The sequence below is a fragment of the Delphinus delphis genome, chromosome 10 (genome assembly GCF_949987515.2).
Source record: "Delphinus delphis chromosome 10, mDelDel1.2, whole genome shotgun sequence".
Taxonomy (NCBI): Eukaryota; Metazoa; Chordata; class Mammalia; order Artiodactyla; family Delphinidae; genus Delphinus; species Delphinus delphis.
Genome location: NC_082692.2, coordinates 11845603 through 11865959, shown reverse-complemented (window position 1 = coordinate 11865959; position 20357 = coordinate 11845603). Strand labels below are relative to the sequence as shown.

General features: G+C 58.6%; 1 protein-coding gene across 5 annotated transcripts in view; it reads right to left on the bottom strand.

Moving 5' to 3' along the window:
- Window positions 1–39: 39 nt before the first annotated feature.
- Window positions 40–20357, bottom strand: part of JARID2 (jumonji and AT-rich interaction domain containing 2) — a 241142-nt gene continuing 220824 nt past the window's right edge. For 2 of the 5 annotated variants that reach the window (XM_060023608.1, XM_060023610.1), the window contains 11 exons: window positions 17525–18024; window positions 15217–15309; window positions 12053–12171; window positions 11894–11964; window positions 11120–11234; window positions 8861–8966; window positions 7775–7957; window positions 7219–7349; window positions 6440–6623; window positions 3319–3426; window positions 40–201 (listed from right to left, as the gene is read on the bottom strand). In XM_060023608.1, coding sequence (XP_059879591.1) covers window positions 40–201; window positions 3319–3426; window positions 6440–6623; window positions 7219–7349; window positions 7775–7957; window positions 8861–8966; window positions 11120–11234; window positions 11894–11964; window positions 12053–12171; window positions 15217–15309; window positions 17525–18024 — 1772 coding nt within the window. Of the gene's footprint in view, window positions 202–1777; window positions 1866–2562; window positions 3427–6439; window positions 6624–7218; window positions 7350–7774; window positions 7958–8860; window positions 8967–11119; window positions 11235–11893; window positions 11965–12052; window positions 12172–15216; window positions 15310–17524; window positions 18025–20357 lie in introns of those variants that run through there. The other 3 variants (XM_060023607.1, XM_060023606.1, XM_060023609.1) reach the window with 2 other exon arrangements.

Here is a 20357-nt window from a genome sequence, read left to right as displayed (position 1 = left end):
CAGAAAAATATCTATCCCCGGCCCACGGTGCTGGCGTCTTCACGAGGAGGAGGCAGCGGCGAGCCGGGAGGGCGGCACGTCCACCGTCGCTCTCTTGCGGGGCCCTCTTTTTGGTGTGGGTTTACCGAGACAGTTCTCAATGCTGCCGTTTTTACCAGATACCTTGCCACAGATCTGATTGACCAGGCTGATAATTTGTTCCTGTTTCGGGTTGAAAGGAAGACACAGGATTAGCCAACGGAAGAGCGTCGCCAGGACCCCCCAGGGAGTCACCTTCATCAAACCAGTCAGAGCGGCACCGAGGGGGTGGGGTGGGGAGGGCTGGGTGGCCTTGGAAATCCGCCCCGAGGTTCCCGGGTGCGGCGGCCTGGGAGCTGGTTAGGACAACAACTTCCCGAGACCAAGGTCCCCTGGCCAGGCACCTAAACGAAACACTCCTTCTCGGGGAGAAACCTGCCTTTTCTCATCTGGAAGCCAAGGAAACGGTACGCCAGGTCCTTTCCTGATGGGCAGCTTCCTAACCCCACTTCCCCCTCCAGGGAGCCCAGGAGCGCCCCCTGGTGGCTGTAAAGTCCAAACGTTCACGAGCTGAAAGCCCTGAAATACCTGCAGCCCCGAAACCAGAGTAAGTGTGGGGCTGTTTCCTTAGAGCTGCTTTCCCATCTGGTCTGTACCTTCACCCGTGTCCATGAGGTCCCTCGCCGCCGAGACAACACAGCAGCAGGCTTCCTGCTGCCGCCACCGGGGCACCTCCTTGGGGCTGAGAGGCCGCCCGGGGCCCCAGCAGGAAGGGGAGGGCTGGGAAGTGAGGGGAGACTCAGGCCTGAGTGCCCAGGGCCCCTCGCCTGGATCCCTGCACGGTGGCAAATGCCTGGGGGCTGCTTGTGGCTCTCTCTGCTACTCTGGAGCCTACTTAACCTGCTCTTGCAGATGAATACAAACACGTGTCTATAAACGTTTCTCATTCCCTCCTCAGCGAAGGGGAGAGCACAAACGCAACAAGAGAACCATCTATCTGTTGGCGTCAAAAATACATGTGTAACTTTAACACAACTCGCAACCATCCAGTTTTAAAAGAAACCACGTGGAGGAGTATTAAAATGGCCCATGTTCTGACATACACTGCAGAGCACCTGCTGGAGCCAGGGACGGACAGACCAGGAGGACACGGGGACAGGAGGCCACTCCTTCACTCAAGCCTGAGGGTCAGCCTAGTCCGGGCCCAGGCCTGCTCCCAGGCACTGCAGACATCGTTGGGCCACTTAAAGCACTTAGGATACACATGCTAATGAAGAACAAACAGATGAGCTTCAGTAAAGCCCAGTTACCTGCAGCTAAAGCCACCTGGGCAGCAGGGGGTCTGAGGAGGCAGCCAGCCCGCCCGCCTGCACCTGTGGGATCGAACAGCTGGACAGAGGGGTCTGACTGCTGGGCACCAGGGCTCAGACCAGAGCTGTGCTCTCAAAAGCCATTTCTGAGATCCAACCCAGAGCTGGAAATTCCCCAATTAAAAAAAGAAAAAAAAAAAATACAGTTCAACTCAACAGGGAACTGACTTGTGATTTTCATTTACTAAAACAGGCCACTGGCAAAGTAGGAGGCTGAAAACCTTTTCCCTATGCGTGAGAACCAATGATTAAGCTTCAGACCGACAGACCCTACTACATATGTGATTCTTTTCCAGGATTTTGGTCACATCAAGACACCTAGCTCCAAGATGGGCTGGAGGTGGAAACTAACCCACGTTTTGTCGAGCTTCAGAATCATCTCGAGAAGCCCCAGCGCCGCCGGCTGTACCCTGCGAGTTGCCAGAGATGCTCTGACTCAGACACGAGGGTTTATTTTTAACCGTGTTCTGACATTTGCTGTTCAAGTGAAGAAGCAGGGAGGGGAAAGTGGTTATTGCCTTCGCTGAACATGCTCTTTAAAAACAAAGAAGATGCAAAGAGATCTATTTTCAGCTTTCCAATCTTACAATTTAGCCAAAGGCTTCTGATCAAGTCTGACCACAGCCTGAGACCCCACGGGTGCCCCCATTGCCTCCCGGGGCACCCGGCCCGGCCCTGCCCGGGGCTGCCATGTGTGATGGCCGGATGAGGCCGCCTTACGTGGGACTGTCGGCCCCAGGTTTCAGGGGCAGTGGGGATGGGAGAGCCGGCAGGTTCCACCCTCAGAGAGGGGCTCACGGCCAGACACCACAGGGAGGAGGACGCTTCTCTGGAAGAGGGCGGGCCAAGAGGGGCAACGGGGTCCCCAGAGCAGTCTCCCAAGGTGACCCCCCACAAAAAAGGGCCATGTGTCTCCGGAGCTGCAAGCTTGTACCCGGAAACGCAATCGCAGAGCAGCCTGGAAGCACGTAAAACACACGTGACGAGACGAGCAAGGCTGTTCTGGAAGCGGAGCCCTCAGTGCTCCGGGCCGGCTGAGCAGCGCCCTCCCGTGGGGGCACCTAACGGGCAGTGGAGACCAGCCGACACAGAAAGCGCCTCGTGGACCTGCCTCTGGGGACGGCTGCGGTTTTCAGACAGGGTGGAACTGGGATTTATTCAGAAGTTGAAGCCTTCAGGAGCAAACAGTGAAAGGCTCCGTGTCTGCCGAGGCCCCGGGGTAAGGACAAGGGCACGGGTGCTGCCCATAGCTCAGCAAGTGGCCGCAGGCTCTGAAGTTCACCACGCGCAGACCCACAGCAGAACCGCTGGCAGCTGCGGGGGAGGGACACCGACACGGGCAGACGGGCACGGCGATCGGCACTTTGTGTCCCAGAGGCCCCGGCCCCGCGGGGCTGGGGCCAGGAAGGCTCCTCAGGCCGAGTCCTGGGCTGCTCTGAGGACACAGAGACCAGATGGACGCAGCCCCAAGGCCCCCGAAGCGGCCCTCGGCCTGGAGGGAAGGGGAGCCCTGGCTTGGCCCTGCCGATTTCGGTCTCGGTCTGTTCTGGGCCCCGACTGGAGATGAAGGCACAGTCCCCTCCAGACAGTGGGGCAGCCACGCCCTGAAACCGAACTCCTTACGAACCGAGGCACCAAGGCCAGGAGGGAAAGCAGAGCTGAGCGCGCTGCGGACAGGCTCGCTCGAGCACGACAAAGCGCGGACAAGGACAAAAGTCCCTGCAGCCTCAGCTCCTGGTCTCTCCAGGCCAGTGGAACTCGAGCCAGACCTGCCCACTCCCCCACCTTGGCGCAAGGAGCTACCTTCCCACCACGTCAGGCACCGTCCGGCCAGAAGGCACCTGGAACCAGGCCGGCTGCACGCGGTCACGACGAGCTGTGACATGGACCACGCGGGCAGGGGACCGCTGCCACCCCGCGAGGCACTGACCTCGTCGTAGCGGTACATGAGCTTCAGGCCGCGGCAGGACTTCTGCTTCTCCACGTGGCGCAGGGCACACTCCAGGCAGAAGACCACATTCTCGTTCTCCTGCACAACCTGCGGGACGAGAGGCACCCGAGGCTGAGGGGACTCGGGGGTGGGGGACAGGGGGGTGTCCCGGGAGCAGAGTGTGGGAGGTCACCGCCCAGGCCAGGGGCGTCTGTGACCCAGAGACATGGGATACTGACGAGAACACCAACAAGTCACCGGGATCGTCAACCAGGAAACAAGTAAGTGACCATCTGTGAGCTGCACCCAAAGGCCTCGAGGGCCCTCCTGGCTCCTGTGCACTTTCCCGCCAGAGGGTCTGAGCGCGGCGGGCTGGTGGGCAGGGGCTGAGGGTTCTCAGGGCTCCTGAGACTTCTGGTTCAAAAACTACGCCGGTACAAAAGGTGCCAGAATGGCCACACCCTGGACGCTTCGGCGGCAACGCGTGTTGCTCCTGCTCTTGGGCGGCTCGGTTGGTCCAGCTGGTTTACACCACCTCGGGAGGCAGCACCTCTGTCCACACTCCAGCCAGCACGGTTCCTGACCCCTTGCCACGCAAGCCTGAATCTCCAGTGCCCTGAGGGTGCGCTGGCACCAGGTATGGGCCGAGGCCCCGCAGATGCTCAGAGCTGTGTGTGTGTGGGCGGGGGGGCGGGGGGGCATCCCTCACCCCAACCCTGACTCCCGGTCCTGGTCTCACTCAGTGTAAACAATGCAGAAATGCTGCCTTGACACACCAGATGCAAAGGATCACAGGTCTTTTCATGAGGATTCAACGGGAAGACCTAGGTTTCTTATCTTCATTGTTGCTAAGCAAAGACAAGAAAACAAGCTGGGGACTTCCCTGGTGGCACAGTGGTTGGGAATCTGCCTGCCGGTGCAGGGGACACGGGTTCAAGCCCTGGTCTGGGAAGATGCCACATGCTGCAGAGCAACTAAGCCCGTGCGCCGCAACTACTGAGCCCGTGCGCCTAGAGCCCGTGCACCACAACTACTGAGCCCACACACCACAACTACTGAGCCCGTGTACCACAACTACTGAAGCCCACGCACCACAACTACTGGAGCCTGCGCACCTAGAGCCCGTGCTCCGCAACAAGAGAGGCCTGCGCACCGCAACGAAGAGGAGTCCTCGCTCACCGCAACTAGAGAAAGCCCAAGCACAGCAACAGAGACCCGATGCAGCCATAAATAAATAAATAAATAAATAAAAGTAAATAAATTTATAAAGAAAGAAACAAAAAAAATAAGCTGTAGGAATAAGGAAATGACACTTATTGGCACAAACACATCACCCGGGGCTGAGGACAGGAACAGACGTACATACGAAACAGTGAACAAAAACATATAAACCCCTTAGTACCTAAGCAATGAAAAGCGTATATAAATAAAACTTTTACCTATGTATTCAGGATATGTGCTTTTTAAAATACCATTCTGGCTAAGAAATCCTGGTGACAACTCTCAAGGTACAGCTTTCGGAGGGAGAGCCTGAAAATGAGCCCACACCCTGCCGTTTTTGGAGCCCACAGGAAGGGACCAGGGCCACGTGAGGTCACAACAGAGTCACCCAGGCTCATGGGAAATACACGATGATTGTTTCCCACGAGAATAACCCCATTCTAATGCAAGAGGAACGAACACAGAACTATGCGGCTTTTATGAGCGATATTCACAAAACATTTTTAAGATCTGGGGAAATTCTTATGACTTGTTTGTTTTAAAGACAGCTTGATTCTTGACTGTATCCTCTAAAAAGCCTCTGGGAAAAGAAAGCTAGATAGAAGAAAGTATGTAAAGTGGGATGTGTGGTTGTTATGGATGGAATTATTACCCCCCTCCCCAAATTCAGACATGGAAGTCCTAACCCTCAGTAACTCCAGAGGTGACCTATTTGGAGAGAGGACCTTCAAAGACATAATCAGGGAAACTGAGGTCATAAGGGTGGGTTCTAGTCCAATATGACTTACATCCTTTTAACCAGAGATTAACACACAGAAGCACACAGAGGAAAGGCCCTGTGAGTCCCGGATGACACAACCACTGTGCCGCAGGGAAAAGCGACCGTCTGTGATCCAAGGAGAGGCCTCAGAGGGAGCCAGCCCTGCTGACACATCGATCTTGGACTTCCAGCCTCTAGAACTATGAGAAAAGGGACTTCTGTTGCTCAAGGCAGCAGTCGGTGGTGCTCTGATACGGCAGCCCCAGCCAACTATTACAGTATTCCTCCCGTTATTTCTCAGTGCTCTGACATCTCATGTGTGACAAAGGGCATCTGGCTCAGCGGGAGTGGCCACATAGTCCCCTCTTCTCTGCAGGGCAGCCAGAGGTGTGCCGGGGACGCAGGGCGAGGGGGTGAGACGGCATCACAGTCACACGGCACATGGCTAGGAGGCCAAGAGTCAGACCTGGGACACGCTTGCCGCTCTGCACCTCGGTGGCCACGTGGGGCTGGTGGGGATGCACGAGGGGGGCATTGCGCTGGCACTTACTACCTAAGCTTCTCTCTGGGGAGGGGGATTCTGCCCAGGTAGGGAGAGGGCAATGGCATCGGCTGAGGCCACAGCAGCGGGGGGCGTTCCTGCGTTTACAGAGACCTGTGTCAGGGCAGCTGCCCACGGGAGGCAAGAGGCGGGTCTGCACTGTCCAGCTGGCCGTCCAGCAAGGCTTCTGGACGGGGTCACCTCTGGCCTGGGATGGGGTCGGCATAGGGGACGCTAAGCATGTAACACAGCCTCAGGCTGGGCTGGATCAGCCCCTCAAGGAGGCTGCAGGAGCGACCAGGAAGGAAGGCAGACGGGCTGGACTGTGGCAGCTCAGGGGGCCGCGTTCCAGCCAGGAGCAGGCACAGGGAGGCTGGGGATAGGAGATGCTGCTTGAACCAGACAGATTTCTGAGTCCATGGGGCAGCAAGATCAGTCACAGGGCTGAAAAGAAGGTAAAAGAGACAAGGAAAGAGACCGGGGCGGGGGGCACGTGACCGCATGGCAGCTGCTTGAGGGAGGATGGGCAGGGGACAGAGAAACGCAGAGCTGGGGGTCAGGGAGACGGCGCAGCGGCCGTGAGGGAGGCGTGGGCTCACCATGGACAGGTAGCACAGGTGCTGACAGATCTGACACCTCCTCTCCGAGGTCTCCAGCTGCAGCCACTTCCGAGGCTTTTTCTTCCCGTCGGGCGCGGCACTGCTGCCCTCGTGGCTGCCGTAGCGGGCGGAGGAATGGAGGCCGGCCTCGAACAGCTGCCGCCGCTGCCGCAGCTCCGTGTCCCTGTCCAGATACACGAGGCTCAGGGCGCCGAGTGGCTGGGCCGCGGGACCTCAGGGCCCAGCTTCCCCACCTGGGGCCTGCGTACGAAGTTGAAAGGCCAGACCACCCCCAAGGGCTCTCGGATGGCCGGGCCCTGCCTGCGGTGAACCTGGGGCAAAGCGCCCAGTGTCAGCCAGGGTGCCCCCACGCCCAGGCCAAAGATGGACGTGACAAACTATCTGCCGACGTCGGAATCAGAGGGTCAACACGCGCGTGAAGATCGTGTGCTGTCCAGCAGCTCCGCTGAGCCTCTGCAGGTCACACGGGAAGCCACGCAAACGGTCACTTCAATTCCTGCCCCGTCTGCTCCTTCCCAGGGCCCTTCCTCGCTGGCGAGGGGCACCAAGGACCCGTGAGGCCAGGGGTTCAGGAGCCCCCTCCTGTCCATTTCCACAAAGAGGGTGCACCTCCTGCAGCATCGGCACCCCGAAGTCTTCGCCCGCTGGCCAAGCCCCAGGCGGGCCCTGCAGCTCCGAGCCGGTGGCCGGCGGTTTCCCACAGAGGATGGGCCGCACCCCCATCCCGCCCGGCCTGGGCCCCGGGGGTCCTGTGTTACCTGAGCTCATCCAAAAGGGCTGAGATGGTACTGAGAGTGGGACCGTTTTCCTTTTTCGCTTCCGCTTGTGCGATCTGGTAGAGTAACTTCTCCATGGAGAATGGCTTAGCTATGTGGCGACGCTTCATCTCCTGCAAGGGGCAGTCACGTCCCTTTAGGGCAGAATTTTCAACTCTAGGCAGCCATCAAGGGCTTTCTTTACCGGGGAGGGGTCGCTATCTGAATTTTCAAATGTTGAATTCCATCTGGATTCAAAGCAATTGAAAACTGTACGACAATCGTGTCTCCCTGGAGAAAGACACCAGACACCAGGTACTCGTGGCTCCGCCAGCGGAGAACTGTGTTTGCCTTAAACACCTTCAGTACTGACCTCCCAGCACCGCAGAGTGTCAGTGACAGAGCTTGACGACTTTCATGATACAGTCAACCTCTAACAGCTCTCCCTCTCTAAAAGAAACTCTCAGCCAACTCAGGTTTCCAAGACTCACTTTGAAATTAAACATTATCTACACACAGACACACGCACAGGAACGCGTGCCAAGGGCCGCCTGCCTACCTTGGCTGTCTCGAAGCCCATACTCGTCCACTGGGTGGTGGCGAAGTGCACGGTCTCAGAGACGCTGTAGCCGCAACACACTTTGGACACAAAGGATCCCGGGAAGCAGACGACAAACTGGCCGCTCTGCTGCACCGTCCTGTGCACCTTGATCCCCTCCCTGCACAGCACCTCCGGGGAGATCTGTGGAGACGAGGGCTGAGCAGTGCGCCCACAAAGGGCCACCCTCCTGGGTGCCTCCCTCCCACCGTCCGGAGCTCTTTCCGCGACAGCCTGCCGGCCCACCTGCCCTCCAGACGGGGCATCGGGACTTAAGCCTGCTCCAGACACAGATTACGTTTTGTATGAAAGATGTTTTGTTTCTCCTTTAGAAAATAAAGAGACGTAACTCCTAAACAAAGGAGGAGGAAGTTCTAAACTGATACAGGCCCAAGACTGACGACGATTCAGGCAAAGGCATGGCCGCTGTGAGCGCCCCGTGTCCCCACGGGCACTGACCGGTTGGACCGGGATCCGTGTGCACAGCACAGGGGCTGCTGCTTACCTTCTCCGAGCCAAACCTAGAGTGAGGCGGGCCCAGAGCGAAAGGAGACCCAGGCAGGGTCAGCGGAGGCCAGAAAAGCCTTGAGCTCAGGTTGTCAGAACACAATTCTAGGCTAAAGAGGTTCCCAGCAGCTCAGCAGGCTCGTGACTGTCTGAAAATAGGGTCAGCAGCCGCTGTGCTTATCCCTGAGTGAGCCTGACCAGAAGCCCAGGTGGCCCAGTCATCCAGCTGCCCAGCCCAGCCCAGCCGCCATTTACCACAAAAAAAAAAAAAAAAAAAAACCACCAGGCCCGGAAATAGAGTCAAAGGTCCCCCCGAGCATGAGTCCTGTGTCCTGGGCCATCAATCAGAGGAATGCACTTTACTTTGGTTTTCATAAGAGAGGACATTTTGCTTATGCTGGATCCCTGGAGGACTGATTTTTCATTGTCCTCTTTACCTCTGAGGGGCAGGTGGACAAAGAGGGTGAGCTCATGAAACAACTGCGTTGGCCCCGCCACCTGACGCAAGCCCAGTCTCCACCACCATCTTGGCCCCCGTACCATGACGTTGCTCTCGAGCATCTGCAGGCCGGGGGTGCCGTTGGCTTGCAGCAGGGTGTGCACCACGTCCTCGAGCTTGTTCTCCTCCTCAGCAGGAATGCAATACCTGGGTGGTTTGGAATCAGGGCAGAAGGGGTTGACAAGGACCCTCTGCCCGGGAGCCCATCCTCCACGCTCCCCCAGAGATGAGCAAACAGCAGCCTGGAAACTGGCCTTGGGCGCAGGAGGGGAGGTGGGCCCGCTCGTAAGCGTCCCCAGGGTCTCTCCTCCCAGGGCAGCTCTGCGGCCCCTGCAGCAGACAAGCATGCTCATCTTTTATATGCAGATCTGACCTAAGCGTGAGCCAAAAGTCTTCAAACCAAAAGCAGATGTTTAAAAGCCCCTGTAAATCAGATCCAGACACACCCGCACGCTCAAAAGCCTCTCATGAGCCTCCCAAGCTGCGATTATCGCTGGGCTGGCACCTGACACTCTTCTGTAGCAGACAGAGGACGCTGCAGGACCAGGATTTGGTGTGGAATACACAAGAGACACGCAGGACAGCCAGCACCACGAGGGCCTGCGTCAGGTGAAGGGAGCGGCCCGCACAGGGGCTGGGGTTCCGACAACACGGACCCCGCTCTGGAGCCAAGGAGCTCGGGAAGATGGTGGGAGGAAACGCGGCCCGAACTCAACCAGAAGAACCTGGACCCTCAGTGCGATCCCAGGGCTCAGGAGAATGGGAACTGCCACTTACGTCCCAGGAGGACCCAGCAGGGACGCACCTGCCACCTGCGACTCCCGAGATCCTGGTGCCGGTGGTCAGCACGCGAGGCAGGCACCTGCAGCCTCCTCCGGGCCCCCTCCTCTGGGACCTCCCAACCCCGCCGTCCACAGGCTTCAGTGGGACATCTGACACCCCCGGAGCCGTGTGACAGGTCTTCAGGCTGCCCAGGCCTGGTGGGGAGGGTTCAAGTCCTGACTTCCGCTGCCGAGTGAGAGGAGGCTCTCACCACATCCAAGGCTCTTCTAAGGGCTTGTTATTTCAATGCCAACATATTCTGTTACGGATTTGTGATTTAAATCCAGGGTTTCTAACCTCAATCACATGTTTTAAGAAAAACCACACACCATGAAGTTCTCTGATCCTCTCCGGCCGCCTCTCTATCCCCCATCAGTGAGGTTAGTTTTCACACAGCCCACAGAACCTAGGGTTTCCCTGCCTCTCACTCAATGGGCCAAGCAGAACAACGACCACTGGGGCCACGAACTTTCACCCCATCACCGTGCGGGGCGCGGGCCACGTCACTCCACTTTCCGATGAGGAACCAGGGTCCGGTGGGGCCCGTCACAGGCCTGCGTGGGACCCTGCGACTCTCAACGCAGACTGGCGTCTCCGTGGGGAACGGCGCTCAGGGCTCAGTGGCTACTGGAGGAGAGCACGTACACCCACAGCGTCCACGCGGCCAGCCGCCCTGCGCAGGACCGTCCGGCTGTCCACCCTCAGCTCTGCCCGAGACCCCAGCCCCACCGCAGAAAATCATCCACAGGGCCTGCCCGCCTCTACACCGACCGCCACTGGCCCTGACACAGCCGGAAGGCAGGGCGAGTCGTGATGGCCAGGCTGCTGCCGACACTGGCTCCTTGGAGGGAGAACGTTAGTTCTAAGACTTTGTTTGTCTTAATAAACGATGCTAATCACCCCATTAGGACAATAAACACAGTGTGGGATGAATGCGGTGCCGGTAGCCCGTGAGACGACTAGACATCTGATTATTTGCAGTGATTTCCCATCTGCCGTCGTAAACAAAGGAGCTGAAGAGCCAGCTCGGATCAGGGCTGGTGAGCCTTACAGTTAGGGATCACGCCTGGGAACCGGGCAGAAGGCTTCCTGGGAAACAGACAAACTCGTGAAATCTCCCACGGCAGAACTCCACTTCCAGTAAGACCTACTCTCTTCTCTGCAGTCGGTGGACTGGGCACCACTCCCGGCCAGCTTTCTGCTGTACTGTTTCTGACCCTGCTATGAAACGAACTCCTGGAAATCAACCACCACCAGGGGAAATCCTCACAGGAGAAAACCCCCGTATTAGCAGCAACTGAGAACAGATGCATCACCTGAGCAAATTAAAATATTCTCCACCAGCTCGACTTCTAACACAGCTCCCCAGGCTGATATGACACGGAACACGGGACAAACTCGCAAAATAAGCCCTCCAAGGCTGTCAGCCATCAGTGAGTGCGAGGTGGCATCAGGAGGCCTGGGGCCGGTGTACTCACCAAATGCAGTCAGCACCAGTGTGTAAGTAGTCAATGTAGGGAAGGTGGTTTTGGTCTCGAGACCAGCATGAGGTAGAAAAGACCATGCCAATATTTAGCCAGGGAATTGTCACTCCTAGAACACAGGGGACAGGGCAGGATGAAGACCAATGTCTCAGGGGGACAGCAAGAGAAATTGCATCTTCTCCCCAAACCAGAAAAAGAAATGGGATTCAAAACCAGACAAAACCCAGTGATTAGAAGGGACTTGCTCTTTCCTGCTTCTTACACAGAAACCAAGATCACGTGACACAAAACAGTCGTGGAAGAACATCTTAACCAGTGACTTTAGGCAGGAGGCAAGATGCCCAAGGAACACGACCACGACTGTTGTCGACTGGCCACCAGCCAGGAAGCGGGGCCCCTTTGTTCGGGGTAACCCCTCCCCGCCAGCATGGGGTCACCCACGCTGGTCACCTCCTCCAGGGGCCCCTTCTTCCCACAACACCCAGGACAACTGGTTTCCCTCCCGGCTGTGAGGCAGTAGCCCCAGAGTCAGAACGTTAGCTCTGAAATTGGCCAAGGTGGAAAGCTGGCCATTACTCATCTGCCCAGCTTCCAGATCTGCGATTTGGTTTACTTTCTGCATTTTTACTGACTTCAGCCATGATGCTGACCCCTCTCTCTTCTCTAACAATCCCAGTTCTCTCCACGCGCCGTGCGTGCACCGCAGTCCCCTCCCCTCCAGCTCTTAAAGGGGCGAGCTGGGTCCACAGCCACCCAAGGCAGGCTTACCAGGCACAGCACCAAGGTGACGCAGGATGGAGCCTGTGTTATTGGGGAGGACGGTGAGGTTCCATCCGTGTCTGCAGAGGAAAGCACAGGAGCGTCACTGACGGACGTGGAGGGGCACTGTCCAGTCCCCAGGACACGGGCAGGAGCGTCCGACGTTACCTTGAAAACGGTTCTGATTTTCCCACCGGGAAGCCGCTGCCGTGGGTGTTGGTGTCCACCTTGCCGCAGTGCACGGCCACATGGCAGTCCTTCTCCTCCACGAGCCTCCAGTACTCTTGCTGCGGGGAGAGGGAGGGCTGTCAGCACCATCTCGTTACCCGTGGCCACAGGGCCCAGCTCAACTCAATGATGCGAGACGAAGGGACCATCTTCGCCTAGAGCAACAGCCACCAGGGAGCAGGGGGACGGGGCTGCAGACACACGACCGCACGCCCACGGTCACGGCGGCCACGTCCATAGTGGACGACTGGATAAACACAAGGTACAACGTCCACGGAACACGACTCAGCCTCAGAAAGGAGGGCAACTCGGACACGCGACAACACGGATGCACCTTGAGGACTTCACGCGAAGTGGCATAAGCCAGTCTCAGAAGGACAAATACCGTGATTCCACTCCTGTGAGGTACTCAAGACAGTCAAAGTCGGAGAGAAAGAAGAGCAGCGGTGTCACGGGCTGCGCAGAGGGAGGACGGGGGCTCAGTGTTTAACAGGAACCGACTTTTAGTTTGGGAAGATGGAAAAGTTCTGGAAATGGATGGTGGTGACGATCACAAAACAACGTGAATGGACTTCAGGGCCACTGAACTGCACTTAAAAATGGCTAACATGGTAAACGTTAAACGTATTTTACCACAATTAAAAATCATTTATACGAGGGGCTTCCCTGGTGGCGCAGTGGTTGAGAGTCTGCCTGCTGATGCAGGGGACATGGGTTCGTGCCCCGGTCTGGGAAGATCCCACATGCCGCGGAGCAGCTGGGCCCGTGAGCCATGGCCGCTGAGCCTGCGCGTCCAGAGCCTGTGCTCTGCAACGGGAGAGGCCACAACAGTGAGAGGCCCGCATACCGCCAAAAAAAAAAAAAAAAAAAAATCATTTATACGAAAGGGAGGGAGAAAGCGATAACAGCAAAGGGGCTGAAGACGTCCGGCCACCGTCCGTAGGTATAATGACCACAGCCCCAGGCAGGCGTCTCAGCAGACACACGCTGCACACCCCCAATGAGTGGGCTGCACGTGAGGGTCGGACCCCCAGGCTGTGACCCAAGCCACCGAAACAGATGGGGGAGGGATGGGCATGACCTAAACGACTGCAGGGCAAGAGGGGGTCAGGACGTGCTTTGCTAACAGGTGAGAGAGGTTCAGTTTCCCCCCTCACTGTGACTCCACTCATCATTCCAGAAGTACAGCATCACCCACCCCTGCTTCCTGGAACCCCACTTAAAGGAGGAAGCCTCACCCACGAGCCCCCGGTGTCAGCCATCACCCCGCCGTGCGGCTCCTGCAACAAAACCAGCCTGGGGGCGGCCAGCTGCCCCGCGCCAAGGAGGAGGCCGACAGCATTAAATGCCCGGGTTCCAAACAGCCGTCCTAGCAGGCAGCGCATGACGGAGCAGCACTCTGAGGGGACGGGTTCAGGCCAGTCCCACCTAGACCCACACCAACCTCTGCTGGGTGAATAAAGAGGCAGGGGAGGAAGGGGGCCGTCTGCTACGGGGTGGGGGGGCCACTCAGGCTGGTGACACCGGCCGAGGAGAGGGCCCAGGCTCTCTGCAGGATCTAGAAGTCAGCCAGACTTAAAGGGTGGAGTTTAGCATGTCTTCCCTTTGTGTTTAGATATTATACAACTGTTAAAGCGAAACCTGGGCTTCCAGAGAGAATTAATTCCTGAGTAGGAAGCGACGGACAGTGACAACCCTACCCTTTGGGACGCCCGACAGGGACCTGTGCTTGTAAAGCAAAGGCCTCTTTTTCCACCTCTGGTGTTCAGCCCCAGAGTCGCGTTCCTTTCCTCTGACGTTTCTCCCACAAATGGCACAGGCACTCGGGAAGCAACTGTGACGGCCACGTGTCGGAGAATCAGGGCACCGCTGGCGTCGCGGTAGATGGAACGTGGATTTGGCAGGGCCAAAGGTCAGGCCACTGGGTGGTGTTCACAGATACCACCCAGGGTACAGACCCGGGGCCTAAAAGCAATGACGGTGATGCCAAAATCGAACACGGAATTCACCAACCTGGGAAACCAAGGCCTGAGCACCAGGGCGGGACCTCCTGGGCTTCTGACGGCTACCATCAGAGGCGGGGTCCCACGCGGCACAGATGCAGGGGACCAGGTGTCCTGGTGACCCAGACTGTCCTGAAAGGCCCACTCCCGGGAAACCCAATCAAATCAGGGCCCGGGGGCTTCCCTGGTGGCGCAGTGGTTGAGAGTCCGCCTGCCGATGCAGGGGACACGGGTTCGTGCCCCAGTCTGGGAGGATCCCACGTGCCGCAGAGCGGCTGGGCCCGTGAGCCATGGCCGCTGAGCCTGCGCATCTGGAGCCTGTGCTCCGCAACGCGAGAGGCCACAACAGTGAGAGGTCTGCGTACCGCAAAAAAAAAAAAAAAAAAAACATCAGGGCCCGGGCGCCCTGGTGGTCAGCACGGTTTTACCGAGAGGAAGAAGCACATATCTTTGAAGAAAAAGATGTGCTCTGAGACCAGCTGTTCACCAAAAGCCAGGCTGCAGTCCGCATCACTGCATGCTCCGCCAGCAACCGCCCTGAACCAGCGAGAGAAGTCGGGCCTCTCCCTGCACAGGCCCACCTACGTCAGCATCCGGGCGCCCCGGGCCACGCCTCACACCGAACTGCCGCTCGCCGGCCTGGGCGCAGGACGCACTTGCACCTCTCCAGCCTCACGCAACTCAGAAGCACAGAAATGGCAACCTGCCAACCCCGTTAAATGAAAAACAGGAGAGAGCAAAGAGCACAACTGGGGTTTCAAGGGATTCCAAACATTCTCTCGCATAACACGCACCCGGAGGACAGGGTGAGTAGGGCTGAGAGGCGGTCAGCTGGGCGGGGCCCGGCTGCGGCTCTCCCCGGGCCGCAGCCTCGGCTCCAGGGGAGTCAGGGCGAAGCCGGGGAGGCTCGCTCTCTCCACTACACCTTTGCTGACCCTGCACAAGTTGGGGTCGGTACGAGTTGAAACTTCTGGCTGCCCCCAGCACCCAGACGACGGGCTGAGCGTTCACGACCCCTCCGCCCGCCCGCCCCCAGAAGGCCCAGGGGCTCCATCCCTGGCTCCGAGCGGAGTGGGGGCCGGGACCGCCCAGCTCACGCACCTCGATTTCAGCTGGTGCGGGCTCCTTGCTGAAGCACATGTTCATGATATTTCTTGCTGTTCGGTAAAAAGTCGTTAAAGAAACAGACCTCCCCTGAAAAGAAAACAAAAACAAGAGTCAAGCGTAAGAAACAAAGAAGAGCCAGGACCCCAAAGCAGGCCACCTCGTCACAGGCCCCTGTGTGACGCATCCCTGTGACCGGGGGCTGGGCCACGTCTTGAGTTGACACGAGCAGAGGCGGCGGAAAAACTCCCTGAGAAAGACCCTCGGTGCCAACAAAGGAGTCGGAGGACCCCTGGCCATCCAGCGCCGGGCCAGACCCCACCCCCAGCCAGCAGAACGGGGTCCCACGGGAGCCCTGGGTGCGCTGCAGGGTGCCCTGCTGAAAAGCTGCTTTCACTCCCTGGAGCAACGGGTGCAACGTGGCAAGGGCAGGAGAAAGTCTGTGGCCGGGGGGGAAACCAACAGCATCAAGTCAGACACTGGCTGCACCTCGGGACCGGGGACCCCGGGAAAGAAACTTGGGCGACGCCTACACCCGCCCTGAGGGTCCTCACGTGAGAACCGGCCAGATGAGCAGCCTGGCCTCGTAGATGTGCAGGGGACAGAAGGATCCGGCCCTTCTCTGCCACGGAGCCACTCCCCGTCCCCCATGCCTCCCTGGGACAGCACACAGGCCCTTCAGATTATCTAACGTCCCCTCCCCACCCCTGCACGCCACCCCTTCCTGGGAATGTTAGCAAGGGCAAGCTCACTGGGGTGACACATGGCGGATACGCTTTGTCCTAAAGGCAAGCCCTCCACTCATCCCTCACCAGGCATGCTCACCCCCCGACTGTGGAAGTACTTACTGAGCACCTACTGTGTACACGCCTGGTTCTAAGGGCTGAAGATAGAGCAGTGCTCAAAACAGACAACGTCCCTGGCCTCGTGGCGGCCTGGGGAACTCTGACTCACACAGAACAGCTGGGAGGTGGCACTAAGTGCGAGGAGCCGAAGCAGAGGGGCAGGGCCGCAAGGCAGGTGCTCAGGGAGGGTCTCCCTAATGAGGCGATGCTGGAGCATCCCCGTGAACAGAGCTGCAGGTCTAGGAAGGGGGCAGGCCCTTCTTGCCTTTGGAAGGACAGTCAAAGCACTCCGCTTGCAGACCCTGCCCTTTGCCTTTACTCTTTAGCTCTGTAAGTAGCGTTCTAACTAAAAGACTGCTGCGCAAGTCCAAACCTCTCCTGACGTGCCGTTCGTTACACGATAAAATTCCAACTGCTACAAGGAACCTGATTTTGTGTCAACTAAAGCAAGCTGCCTGTAATGCAAGGCGATGACACCCAGCACACCACAGTCACTGCCCCCAGATGCTGAGGGGGCTCAGAACCTGCAGCCTCGAGCTCCCGGCCCCTCGGCGCACAGAGGTGCCATGGAGCTCTGTCACGGCCACCAGACCGCGGCCACAGCTGCGGAGACCCGACCCTGGCTGGGTCCGGTGACAGGAAAAGCTCTAGGCAAGCAGGCATCTCTCTCCAGAAAGGAGGGCAGGACTCAAGCCTAGGAGAGAATGAGAAGCGAGGCAGAGAGTGGCCAGAGGTGGGACCTCGGAGCGGGGACTCAAAGGGAAGAGGCCGAACTCAGGGCAGAACCGCAGATGCCCGACGCGTCTCCAGACCAGGCTCGTGCGGCGGGAGCGTGACCACCAAGGCCTCCACGGGGCCCACCCCACCCCGGAGCCTACGGAGCAGATCGCTGCCGGAGCGGTGCAGTGGCAGTGCCCAGTCTGTGCCCCCTCCCAGCCCGGGTCCCCACCGCCCTGCAGACACAGAGCCAGGACGCCACCGCGCTCCCCAGAGGGCGCCTCCTCAGAATGGCTGGGCGGTTACGGGATGCGGCAGAAGCAGGGAGCCTCCCCGGGAGACCCGTGATGGCGGACAGAAAGGAGCCGGCAGAGCCGAGCTGGGCAGGCTGGGTGGCAGTGGGGGCGTGTCCGTCAGGAGCTACAGAGGGCCTGGCCCCGACGGGCAGCCACTCCAGGATGGGGGGTGTGGCTCCCAGGCTGCACCCCTGGCACATGGGCACACATGTGCACACACAAACCCATTTAATGGACAGGAAGCCCAAGGCCACGCGGGCAAGCGACTCCCCTGGCTGGGCGCCCAGTAACCTCGACCGGACACCCAGCCCCCTGCAGACTGCAGGCGCCTCTCTGTGAGAAACGGAGCCAGAGCCGACTGCCGGGTCTCGGGAGCCTGATGCAGCGGACCCCAGGCCCGCATGTGCTCCCGAGGCCCCACGCCCAGGCCCCGCCCGGGGGCCCTACCTTGTATATGCACTTGTGGAAGTCGCTGAGGATGCCTCTGTCGTCCTCCTCCTTCACCACCTCCTTTTCCTGAGCAAAGAGTCGCCGCCGCCCCGTCTTGAGCTGCGCGGGGCCCACCTCCTTCAGCTTGCTGCGGAAGCCGTTCCTGTGGGCCACGCCGTTAATGAGCCCGTTCTTGGGCTCGAAGCGGGGCAGTGGGTGGAAGCGGTTGTAGTCCTGCTCCGTGTGGCCCTCCAGGGGCCCCTTGCGCCTCTCCAGGCTCTCCTTCTCCATCAGCACCTCCTTCTCCAGGCGCCGGTGCTCCTCAGGGGACAGGGAGTCATAGGAGAGCAGGTACTGGCAGTAGGCCTCCTGCAGCTTGGCCAGCCGGTCCTGGGCGGTTTTGGGGATGCGCAGCATGTCTGCTAGTTTGTTCCATTTTTTGAGGTCAGTCACTTGCTGCATGCCGCCCATCTCGTTAATCAGCCGGAAAAAGCAGGCCAGGTCGAGCTCACAGCCTCCTGGGACAGTGAGGGAGGAAAACACAGGGACAGTCAGTGAAAAGGCCCATCAACAAGACCATCCTCCATCACCCAAGAGTCCATGGGTGCCCCGTGCCAGAGATGCCGCCAGGCCCTGGGGTCAGAGCAGCAAACAGAACAATCTAGTCTACAGGGAGACAGGGTTTAGACCATCTTGGGCACTAGGACGATAAACAGAGCAGGACAGGCTGAGAGGCGGCCGTCTTAGGAGGGTGGTCAGGGCAGGGAGCCCCGAGGAGAGGACACTTAGGCAGAGGGCTGAATGGAAGGAGAGACGGCAGAGCAGATCCGCGAGGAGGACGAGTCCAGCGTCCCCTGGAGCAGGGGCAGGGTGCACACGTCTCACACCCCAGGAGGCAGGGTGATGGAACAGGGCATCCCGGCTGGGACTGGCAAGGCTTGGGTAGACAGCCCCACCCAGCCATACCTACGAGCCAGCGTCACCCGGAACAGCTGCGATGTCGGAAAGTGTACACACGCAGCACGTGTTGTCACTCCCAACCCCCCCACACCCCCAGCGCACGCGCACATGCACACGCACACACACACAGTAACTTATTTTCAACCCCCTCCCCCAGGATTTCCGGGCAGCAGGCAGCACCCACCTCGGGGCAGGCGGTGGTCTGTCCCTCAGCTCCTCCCATCACCACTCACACAGAGGGCTGCTTATCCCAGGTGTATGGGCTCGTTTTCACTACGCCCCTTGATCACACTGTACAAAGCATGTCAAGACTCAGATGTGTCTGAATGCCCGCCAAGTGACTCTCTCAGTGGGACCTGGAAAATCAACCTCCCTTTGGCCAATAAACGGGGAAGAAAATCTTCCAGAATAACCATCCACTGGCTGTTAGGAGGTAAATACTCCACAAAACGGTAGGTGAGCAAAGTAAACATTAAGAACGTTTAGCTCTTTAAAGGATGGGGATACGTTTATGTAAGATAAATGAACGGAAAAGCAGCGGGACTCCTGAGAGCAGCACGTGCACGCTGGCGGCCGGGCAACTCAGGGCTGCCTCAGCCAGGGAAGGGCGAGCGGCAGCCCAAGTCCATCTACTGTGCTGGTGGGACGCTGGCGCTGGCTGTGGTCAGTGCAGTGGGGGCCACGTCGAGGAGGAAACTCGCCCCAACCCTGGCCGGGAGGGGCCTAAAGCCCAAGATTCCAAGATGCACTCCAGGCCCTGCTCTCCATTGGGGCATCTCCTGGGGCTGCCCGCACACCACCCGGACGTGCCGAGGTGAAGAGGGATGGGAGTTACCCCAAGGGGCTCAGACCACAGGCTGACCAGAAGGGAGGCAATCACTGTTATTCAACAGCACGGAGAAAACTGACCCAGTATGTGCGAATCCATTATTTCACTCCTCACCTGCTATCATCAACCCGTTCTCAGGACCACGAGGATGCTACGTGACAAAGTGCTGCCTTCCCAGAGAAGGAGCAGCTGCTCTGTGGACTCTGGGAAATTCCTTCAAAACTACCAAGTCTCGGGCTTCCCTGGTGGTGCAGTGGTTGGCAGTCCGCCTGCCGATGCAGGGGACATGGGTTCGTGCCCCGGTCCGGGAAGATCCCACATGCCGCGGAGCAGCTGGGCCCGTGAGCCACGGCTGCTGAGCCTGCGCGTCCGGAGCCTGTGCTCCGCAACAGGAGAGGCCACAACAGTGAGAGGCCCGCGTACCACACACACACACACACACATAAAACTCCCAAGTCTCTCACACTGCAAGGAGGCTGAGCTCAGAGCCACAGCCTGAGGCCTCTGCGGGTAACGGTCCAGCTCAGCTCCTCTTCTGGAAGCTGACGACGCTTTACAGCTGGGCTAACAGCAACGGGTGTGAACACACACACCACAGTGTCAGGTCCTCGCGGCTTCTGGTGCCACAGGAGTCAAAGTTAAGGAAACTCACTCTGAACGGAAGATCGCTCTCTGCCCTCATGACGTCACCTGAGCACACCACCTGTCCCCAGAAGACCTGCCGTCCCCCCCTCCCCCAGGCAGGTTGGGGGACCCAAGACGTCCCACTGCAGCCCCGACTTGGTGAGGCTCTTGGTCACCCTCGCAGACAACGCCAAGCTCCCGAGAGGCTGGCACCTCCTCAGCCTGTTCCCACAGCCCTGTGTCACCTTCGACCACATCCCGACAGTGGACCACAAACCAAGAATTCTTTCAATTTAAGTGATTCTCACCTGCTGAGAGTAATAATGAAACCTCTATCTTACAAGGAGCCCTATCTTACTGCCAACTCTTGACACCTAAATGACCGATAATATCTCCTCTGCTCCCTGCCTTTAAAAAGTTGTCCTCTCCAACTGGAGG